The sequence below is a fragment of the Gavia stellata genome, chromosome 3 (genome assembly GCF_030936135.1).
Source record: "Gavia stellata isolate bGavSte3 chromosome 3, bGavSte3.hap2, whole genome shotgun sequence".
In the NCBI taxonomy this organism is placed as follows: Eukaryota; Metazoa; Chordata; class Aves; order Gaviiformes; family Gaviidae; genus Gavia; species Gavia stellata.
Genome location: NC_082596.1, coordinates 36,770,949 through 36,781,109, shown reverse-complemented (window position 1 = coordinate 36,781,109; position 10,161 = coordinate 36,770,949). Strand labels below are relative to the sequence as shown.

Below are 10,161 nucleotides of genomic sequence, written 5' to 3'. Positions count from 1 at the left end.
AGTCCACCCATTGTATTTTGCTGAGGAGAGCAAAGGGCATGGCTGTAATTTGGCGGTGTGAGCCCCAAGCTAAGAAGTGCCAGCTCCCAGGGCCTTCTGGTTTTTTGCATTAAGCAGCTATACAGAGGCAAAGCGTTCTTGCTCTGTAATCACCATCCTCGTGTGCTTCTCTGAGAGCCTGCATGCTCACTTGCTCCCTCTCGCCTGTCTTCCACTCCCACAAAAATCCTCTGACCCTTTGAGAATATCAACAGCAAGCAGCCTCCCAGGAGTACAACACATAGATCTGGACAGGGTTGAAAGCGGACTTTGATTAAGTCACTTTGATTAAGTCCTGTGCGAGTGGTCACTAATCACTAAGGTTTTGCAGAGCGGGTGAGCAGCAGGAGCCACGCAGGACATGGGGCACCTCCTGCCACGTGCCTCTGCTTCTGCACTGGAAAGGGCTCCCAGCTGTCAGTCAAGGGGCAAAATGTAATGCTCAAGCTCCCAGTGAGGGCACAATTTCGTGCACAGCTCTGGTGCCAGTAGCTGGCTTCAGCAGCTCCTCCCTGAGGCTCCCAGCTCTCTCCATGGACAGCATGCGTGCCTCGCTGAAGCTCTGGATGCCCCGCTGGTGGCTAGCCACAGCCACACTTAGCTTTGCTGAGTCCAAGCCTTTTTTGGGCTGAGGCCCTAACAACATGCCTGGGCTGTTCTGTGGCAGAGCCAAGAAATGAAACTTGCTTGCCGAAATGTAAAGTTAATTCACTCCATGCTGGACAACTCAGCATTCTTCCTCGCTCCTTGCTTTGGATTATTTTTCTCCAGATCTATTATCTCACATTTTTCAAATCAAATTACTTTTTCTTCTTGCTATTTCTAACCATTCTCCACCTCCTCTGCATTATAGCTCCTGTCTCTGCAGTCCCAGCTACTCAGTTTAATGCAATCTCTAGATCTCGTCTCACTTCCATGTCAAATCTGACATGAGTTGGCAATGAAGAAAATGAAGCAGACTGAGGCTTCCTTTGCAAATGCTTCTATTCCCACTTTGGAAAATAATGCTGCATCTATACATAAGACTGGAAATAGCACAGTGTCGAAGGCCAGCCCTTCGGGGAGTAGTAGTCAGCAGTCCACGCAAAAGATTTCAAAGGGCGCGTGAGAAACAAAACCCAAGCCACAAATACCTCTTCCCAGCAAAAAAACTGCTAGTGGCAGTGAAGAAATGAAAAGGGCAGATCGCTAATAACATGCTTACTTGTGCCTTGGGCTGACTTCCACAAGGTGTTAGTTGGCAACATCGTATGGCTTCCATGAGAGCTGGCAGAGCTGTATTTTCCTTTGGATAAATCCAAATCTTCTGTTTTCCTTCCACTGTTATTCTAAGACCATTAGCAGGAACTAATAGTCACTTAAAAACCAGAAATGGCAATGTAGAATATTAGTACAGAATGAAATATACATTTTTCCCCAGTGTATCAGAATGTGCAAGTTTATTTGCACTAACACAAAATGAAATGCCGACGAACAGCTATAAAGAAGGATGATCTGGGTAGGGAAAAGTAAGAGTTTTATTTATCTCTTATAGCTCTGCTGGAGAATGAGAGTAAGGGGTGTTTTCTATTGCAAACCATTTGCTTTAAAGTCAGTCAGTCAACAAGCTCAATGACACACCATTTTAATTCTGCTGTCATAACCAAGCTTGGCCACATATACATACGCATGTGTGTGTGCGTGTACAGGTTTACACAGTTAATAGGCTGTGGTGGGACTCCGGGACATGTACCCCAGATTTCCACGTCCTGCTGTAGCCTTTCTGGCACACGAAGAGAGGCTATGCTGCAGCTGCGCAGAGCTAATGGGGACAGGGCAAGAGGTTCAGGAGGAGCCAAAGGAGGGACTGCAACCAGCCTCCTCTTGATTACACCATCCTCATCTGAGGCCCGTCTTGAGTTACAGCATGTCCTTGTCCTCCTTGCCATGGCTGAGCTGGCCATCCACACCATGAAGCTGGAGGAATAGGTTAGCTGAGAGACTGTGGGGCCTCTCGCCAGTCCCTTGTCCCATCAGATCCCTGGGCAGAGCACTGGGCAGCTGCTGGGAGGCCACCTGGGAGTGCTGGGTGCTCTGCTCAGTGACCCTCCCTGGTTACCTACAGACCCTCTTTGGATGCTTGCAACCCTCACACCTCTCCCTTTTTTTTCAACCTGGGAGCTGAATGTTTTCCCCTGCTTTTTCCCTTTTTCTTCTAGCCCTTTGCTGGCACAAGAGAGCTGGACAGTTTTGTTAGAGCCAGTCCCTGGCTAAAAGGAGAACGACAAAAGTGGCAGCCTTGCCAGTGACAAAGAACAGAGGAAGATGGGTGCAGGACTGTGCCTCTCCCTTAGCACATGACGCAAAGCAACATGTCTCTTGACACCCATCCTCTGCTCATGTTGCAGGGCAGAATTCAAGAATCACAACACTGAGAGAAGTAGAAATGTGAAGGAAAGGCAAAACAGAATTTCTAACAATATTTTATTGGCCTGCATTGTAAGCATTTTTGAGGCAAAGATATCACTCACTGAGCATGCCTTCCAGTCACGAAAGACATAAATAATAACTTTTATTATTTACTTTCTTGGTGTTACCTCAGTACATAGCTCTAATGATCTTGATGCGTTTTATTCTTAGAACTAAAGCTATTACAGCTGAACATTGTTATCAGTGAGCATCTAAGAAATGAAATTTTAAGCAGTACTGACATGTTCCAAAAAGCAGACGCCAAGCTTATGAGCTACCTACATCACAAGATGGTGCCCTTCACTCTACAGGAATCCCTGCTTGCTTACAAGATTTTGATTTAAGTAGGGTCTTCATATGAAGTTCCTTAAAAAAGAACTAATTTTCTGAGCATTGAGAGGCTCAGAAAAGAAAGCCACTGACTTGAGTGGATTTAGGTGCCTTTTGCATTGGCCTAGTGCCATTGGCGCTGTGCTGAAAACATATAGACGTAATTTAACTCTGAGCATTCAACTTCCATGGCGGTGCCAAATACATAGAAGCAGTTCCTTGGCTGGTCTTGGTTTTGCTTCCATTTGTTAGGTTGTCAGCTTTAAAGGAAAGGGATGGAAATATAAACAAAAAGCTCAATTTCATCTTCACATTATAAGTAAAAGTTTGTAAAGCTGTAACTGTGATTTGCCGCTGTAAACTCAATGCTCTAATGGATTACAGCAGAATAATATACTGCATCTGGCTTCTTTTGCCTCAAAACCAGCAATAGTACTGTACATATAATCATTTTAAGATGCAAAAGTTTGAAATAAACAAGGGACCCAAGGCAACATTTTTTAATACGAGTATGTGTATTCATGTATCAAAGGATCTGATACACAGCATAGAATATTTAGGCTGCATAGCCTCCACTGGTAATGTCAGATAATGTTTAGCTACAGGCCTTTCAGAGTTCTGGAAGCAAATGTTTGGAGCTAAGCAACACTTGCAATTTCATGTTCTTGGTTTAAGACTAATCTGAGATCAGAAGCAATGATGAAAGAGCATGTCTTTAAAACACTGTGATCATCCACCAGCCTAAGAACCAAACCCTCCAAAATTAGTTCAATAGAAGAGTCAGTGCATTTTCATGAGCAGTGCAGGAGCACACCTGACCACTGCATTCAGTGCACTGAGGGGAGGAGATAGCTTTAGAGGTGGCTTTTTAAAGCGTGGCCAGCTGGCAAGGGGATTTCAGTCTCCAAAAGACCTCTATCCTAGTAATCAAAAGAAACAGCAAATCTCAGAGCCTTTGTTTAAGCTTTGTTTGCAGAAGCAAATTGCAAAACCTCATGGAATTGCAGCCACTATGCTTGTTCCAGAGTTCTACTGTTTGGAAGAATTTGTTTAATTTTTCTGTAAGAGAAAACTCCACTCTGAGCCTTCTGAGGGTAAGCCTTCCTAAGGGAAGACAATTTCTGGCACCTGGTGGCATAGTGGAACTGAGTCCTTCGGACATAGTGGGACTGGAGATCTTGAAACAAGCACTGCCAAAGAACAAGCTACACTGCAGCAAAACCCAAGTAAACATTTGTCGGAGGAAGGGTGAAAGTGCGTAAGATACAAGAAAGGAAAGGTGTTTGGCACACTGAGGTTGATAATACTACAGCTTAGTTTGTTGTCCATAAGCTTTTATTCAGGTTATTTTCCTCTTCCACAGGACTGAGGGAGCTGCTAAAGGCTAGATACAGAGAGAATTCAAGTTACACAAAGTGAAACTTAGACAGACTCTCAATGAAACTATCTTCCTGTTCCTTGCCTAAAATTATCAGATACTGCAGTTTGTAAAGTTAAGAGTTATTTGCACTTAGTTGCTTCACCTCTTTACATATGCCCAGTCTTGGTTCCCGGCTCACTCCCACAGCCATCAGAGAATTGGAAAGTAGACATTTTTTCTCCTAAATCTCCTAAGGACCTGACTTGCCAGGCACTTTCAGCATCTCAGATGCCAGCACGATCAAGTTGCTCAGAAAACATGGCAGATATCAGTTAATTCTATGCCATGCAGGAAATGGGTGCAATGCACTCTTTTTGGTCACTACTGTTATAATTGGACAATCAGTTGAAAAAGAAGTTATGCTGACTTAATCCCTTTTCTCTCTGAGAAGACACAAACCCATACTTGACTAAGCCATGCCTTTCTTAGCTTGCGACACTGTCCATCTCTCCTTTTGAAGCTGTACTACAACGTAGCAACAAAACCCAGGTCTCACCAGACCAGAAAAAGAGCACAAGGGCCCACTCGCCTCCATTCAAGGCTCTCACTCATGGGTGGAGGAGCAAAGAAGGCTCTTCACCAGCCACTGCAAAACAACCATACATGGTTGATGGACACATTTTCTCCTCTGGGCTGATCCTGCTTTTCCCTTTAGTGCAGCCATACTCACTCTTCGGTTCACTGACTTCTTTTCTGCAGCCTCTGGCTCAACTAATCCCTTTGTGCAGGGTGGCACAGCAGTACCAGGAGGAGTGGAGGATGTTTCTTGGGCAGATTAACAGTTGTTAATTAGGATAAACTTGCGGAAGGCAAGATGTGGGTTTGGGCATGCCCCTCCCTCTCCTTAGAAGAGTGAATCAAACCCACACTGTGGACCAATATTTCATGGGTCTACAGTAAAGCGTCTGCTATAAAATGGTGGGCACTGCCACTCTTCCCCTGATTTAAAGGGTGGGTGGCCCTGCTCCATGCTTGCAAAAGATAAATACCAGTCCTGAATTCCCAGAGATGTTCAGGCCTATAGATCCTCAGAGGATGGGAGACTTGCTGTAGCCCTGAGTGAGATGTCTGAACAATGGGACTGATCCATTCAGCACATGGATTGCTTCAGATGACATTCAGAGGCACTGCAGCACTTAACGTTCAGGTATTTACTTCCATGAGCCACTTAGGCACACATTTCCAGGACACCATGCACCTAGTTGCTATTCTGCACTGACCTTCTCTAGCTCCTGTTGATAAGCAAAACAACTGCTGCCCATCTAACTGAGCCTTTTGAAAACTAGATGCAGATATTTTTCATCCTATTTAACATCTCAGCTGGGCACAAGCAGGTGAACAACTTTCACTTTGTGACAGCAAAGAGATGAGAGATGTCTCCTCGTTCCCGACCTAGAGGGCAGAAATATCATAGACTTGCATACAAGGCAATTGTTTAATACGTTCACAAATCAATTTTATTAATTTAAAACAAAATTGATGAAGAAAAATTCTGTACACAATTGTGGACACAACACACTTTTTGTACAATGAGGCCCAGATAAACTGCTTTTTTTTCAGTCCGCAAGTGACTAAAAACTGAAAAGAGCCAAAAAAAAAAAAAAAAAAAAAAGACAACCAACCCCCATCATTGTCTACTTTGCTTGAGGAAAAAAAAGGCTAATTATAGTCTCAATTCTAAAAACTACCCACAACGTGCTTTATGTACGTATGTGAGTACTGTGTGAATTCCAGGACTCATACTGGGTAAAGTAAAGCACATGTGCAAGTCCTGGTAGGATAAAAACCTCTCTGTTGGTAATAAAGCAATCCACAAACATTGAATCCTAGCAGCAATATGATTCCTCCAATAGAGAAGGGTGTTGTTGTGTAGCTACACTGGTCTTTGTAGCTTTGCAGGTAGCTGTTTCAAGGCTGGTGTTTTCAGCAAAAGAAAACAAGAAGAAAAGCTGGAGAATGAACCAACAAAGCCGAGGCTTCTTTTTAATGAAGAGATTTAAATTGGGTAAAGGGAATTGGTACAATTCAAGCCAAAAAGTCAGACTAACAGTTTATCTGACCAAGTAGCTCATGGCCTTCAAGATTAGAAAAGTCACAAGTCACAGACAGACACAGTCGAGGTTTGTCCTGTAAATGGGTATAGACAAAAGCAAATTTTAACTCCTTGGCGATAACTATTTCAGTATTTCCATTGCCGGCAATGGATGTTATATCTTAGGAAAATCTGACTCCTGGTGGAAGAGGATTAAAAAACTTAAATGTATATGAGTATTCTTGTTCAATTTCTCCAAAATATTCCCATTTCTAATTTCTAAAAATAACGATATTGATAGTTTCCTTCATTTTTGGATGAGACAAAAACTATTCGGTATCAAGATTCCAGTTTAAGTCATGTCTTAAAATATATTTGTGTTCTCTTTCTATTTCTTTATGGAATGAATCTTCTAATTCATTTTTCAATACTTTAAAAAAGGGTTAATGTGTTAACTTTAAAAGAGGAAACAGAAGACAACAAAGGACTCCTCTTCAGTTGTGTTTTATCTATATTTCCTTCATGGGGGGAAAGAAACCAATCTTTTCATAATCAGAGTAGGTGAGAGAAGGAAAAGCTAGAGAAACAGCTGAGAAGAACAAAACCCAATTCTTATTGACACTTGACATCCATGCTTTTGGTCTTGACAAATTTATCTAAAAAAATCCGTTATCTACATATTTATATCCAACGCATTGATAAGGCACTGCACAACAGTTTGTGCACACGTGGCCTCATTCTTCACCAACAAGGCATTACTATCTTTCAATAGCATTTACCTTAACAATATGTAAAAGAATCATTCATTATTACAAATTTACACAAAAAATTCTTCCTGTACATGATTGTCTCAGTGATGTACCTATTAGTTTAAATTAGACATATTTTAAACTACTCTGTAATGTGCTAAAATCAAAAGTAGTTGCTGTACCATAAGGCAAAGGCTTATAATAGCCTTTAATCCTATTACACATATCCTCAGTTATATGATGTCAAAATATAGTCTGTTCATAAATAAGTAAAGATGTACAGAGTACCCTGGGTATGAGAAACCAAAAAGTAAACCTTCTTTACAAGAAAATTACTCCACTGGTATTTTGAAAAATCTCAGTCTTCATTGTGCAATCAAGTTTGCTGTGTTGAAGAAATGGTGTGTGTCACATTGAAGAGTCTAAAAACTACAAAGGATTTGCAGGTCCTTTTTTTTCTTCACAGGTATGAACCTTTTATTTCCTTTTTTTTTTTTCCTTCTCTATTTCTTTTTGGTAGCAAATATGGTAAAGATGAGTTGTTCAAACATTTGCATGGCTTATTTTCGTTGGACTCGCAGTACCAGAATCAACAGCTGTTCTGAAGAAAAAGACATGCTCCTCTGTTTACTGAAAGGGCAAGGGTTAAGACCAATTGCAGCTGTATGTCAACATGTTGAAATCACAAAGTTCTGTAGTCCAATGCTGACACAAGACACAGGCATCCCGTCCATGGGCAGAAGGAGGCTCTGGGGTTTCAAAGTGCTGCTGAGCTGCTACAAGTACTCCAGTTCCAAGGCATGGTGAAGGGCCATAAGGTCAGAGTGGCTCGAGATCCTCCAAAATGGCATAGCATGCTGTGAACAGCACAGACAACATGTAAAAATAACCCCAAGCATTCTGGTATTTAGACCCACCCATTGTCTTGCGCAAGGATAAGGGAACACCACGAGTAGAGAAAAAGAGCTCTTAAAACCTCGAGCACTTCATATTTATCCCTGGTTTCTCTGACCCACCCTCTCAGCATAAATTCTCAATAACAGCAAACCTATTTACCAACAGGAACAACAGCAAACGTGTCAGGAGATCATAAGGAAGGGGGGGGTTTCTCATCTCTTTATAAGAAAAACACATTTCAGCACATTGCAGAAGAAAATATTATTTCTAGAAAATAATTAAGAAAAATAACCTATACATGAAGCGTGTGGGTAGTTTGAGGAAGGGAACAGAACTTGAATCAAAACCAAAAAATAAAGGAAGTGACAGTATTATTTACTATCAAAACGTGTTTGTTCCTTGTGGAACTATCCCTGGCAGGTGAGTTAAGAACATAGCCATGGTGATTCAGAATAGCTCATGCATTGCTCACATCACTTTGAAAGGAATTTTGTCCCAGTGGTTTGTATAACATCGCTCATTGTTAGCACTGATCTTAAAACATCTTTTCCATATGGGACAATTTTAAAATAAATATGTTTTTTTTTCTTATTAGCTGTAATAAAATCTGTCTGGAGCACAAATACGTTTGCAAAGAACCTGAATAAACCAAAACCACAAATACCAGGAAAAAGCACACATTGCCTCATCCATGAAGGGTAAAAATCTGATTAAGAACTACCTTTATACTCTAAACCAGGGATTACAGTGTCAGCAAGAACTTTTGCATAAATAAAAAAAAAGATAACCATCAGCCTTCGTCAGGAAAATATTCTATAAATCCCATGGGAAAACAGTTTCAATTGAACAATGTTCTGAAGGCTAACATGATCATGTTCACCTTTTCATTGGGTCAGCTGTGTCCTGGCATCTTTAGGAGGCAAACCACAAGCAATTTATTATCACAATAGCTTCGGAGTTCCCCAAGCATTTTATCTACAACTTCTCAGAGAGGCTTTCTTCATCCTCCTTCAGCACTTCCTGAGTAAATTCCTAATTCTACTGAAATCAGTGGGAAAACTCCCTCTCTTCTGATTATCACTTCTACGCTGACCTCCTTTCTTCATTCAGGTCTTCTCCTCAAATTTTAAGTAAGAGAAAAATTTTGAAAACAATGTGAAACTCTCTGTTTCCAGCTCCGTGTTTACTGTAAGCCCTGTAATTTTACCTTATACCTATCTCAGAAAGCAAACACTTTAGCACAGAGCCTATCATAAATTTGTCTTTAGATGATCATGTAAACATCTGTCTGTCAGTGTATAAATTATTATTATGTTTAGAAGAATACTGCTTCAGTCCAGATAATGATGTGATGATAAATTGGGCTGCATTTATAGAAATACAGCAGAGATTTTAAAAAGAAATGTAACCATGTAAGTAGTGTCAAGTCTCTCTGAAGACAAATGGCACCTGTTAGGGAACAATCAACTGTTGCTCTTGCGAGAGTCTAAGAAGATATACTGAATTAACTAATACTAATACGCTAGACTAAAGAGTTGTACATGATCAGCAAGGGAGCACTGTAAGGAATCTGGAAAATGCGCACTCGATGAAGGACAAGTGTTAGCAAGTAGAGTTGCACAATTAGAGGGACTGCAGAGTGAAGGAGGTGGTGCTGAGCAACCAGTGCCCATGTTTCACGGTTTCACTTCAGAATAGCTCTAGTCTGCCATTGTGAAAAAGTGCCCATTAGCAGTTGGAGAGCATTTGGTGAGCACCTGGACAATATATTGTTCTTCAGTTCTATCCAAAAGAAATCTGTTGTGTTTTGGGTTTTTTTTCCCCCCAAAACCAGTCCAGGATGTTAAACAAAGCATAGTGAGGGGGAATGACTGGAATGACACTCCTGATCTGAATTAAAATGTAGTATGGATCATCAACAGATGCCCATATTCAGAGTATGCCTAGCTTTTAGAGAAAAGAAATTTCTTCAGGAAGACAATAAAATGACTCGCAAGGAAGAACCTTGGAACCAAGAAGAAGAACCAAGAACCAAGGAAGAACCAAGGAAGAACATTGGAAGAGTTTCTGTTCTGCTTCGCTTTACTCTAGGTTGTTACAAAGCCTTGAGAAACAGCTGACTAAATCTCAGCTTGAAGATAAATGCATGAGCAATAGCTGCTTATAGAGAGAACAAAACAAACAAAGAAACAATTCAGAGACAGTTGAGATGTTGTTGGAAAAAACGCTTAGGATATTTCCAAAAC

General features: G+C 41.2%; 1 protein-coding gene across 9 annotated transcripts in view; it reads right to left on the bottom strand.

Annotated features, from left to right (window-relative positions):
• Positions 1-7,794: 7,794 nt before the first annotated feature.
• EYA1 (EYA transcriptional coactivator and phosphatase 1) overlaps positions 7,795-10,161 on the bottom strand; it is an 82,259-nt gene continuing 79,892 nt past the window's right edge. For all 9 annotated transcript variants that reach the window (XM_059835957.1, XM_059835955.1, XM_059835956.1 and 6 more), the window contains one exon: positions 7,795-7,875. In XM_059835957.1, the coding sequence (XP_059691940.1) occupies positions 7,795-7,875 (81 nt within the window). The remainder of the gene's footprint in view (positions 7,876-10,161) is intronic.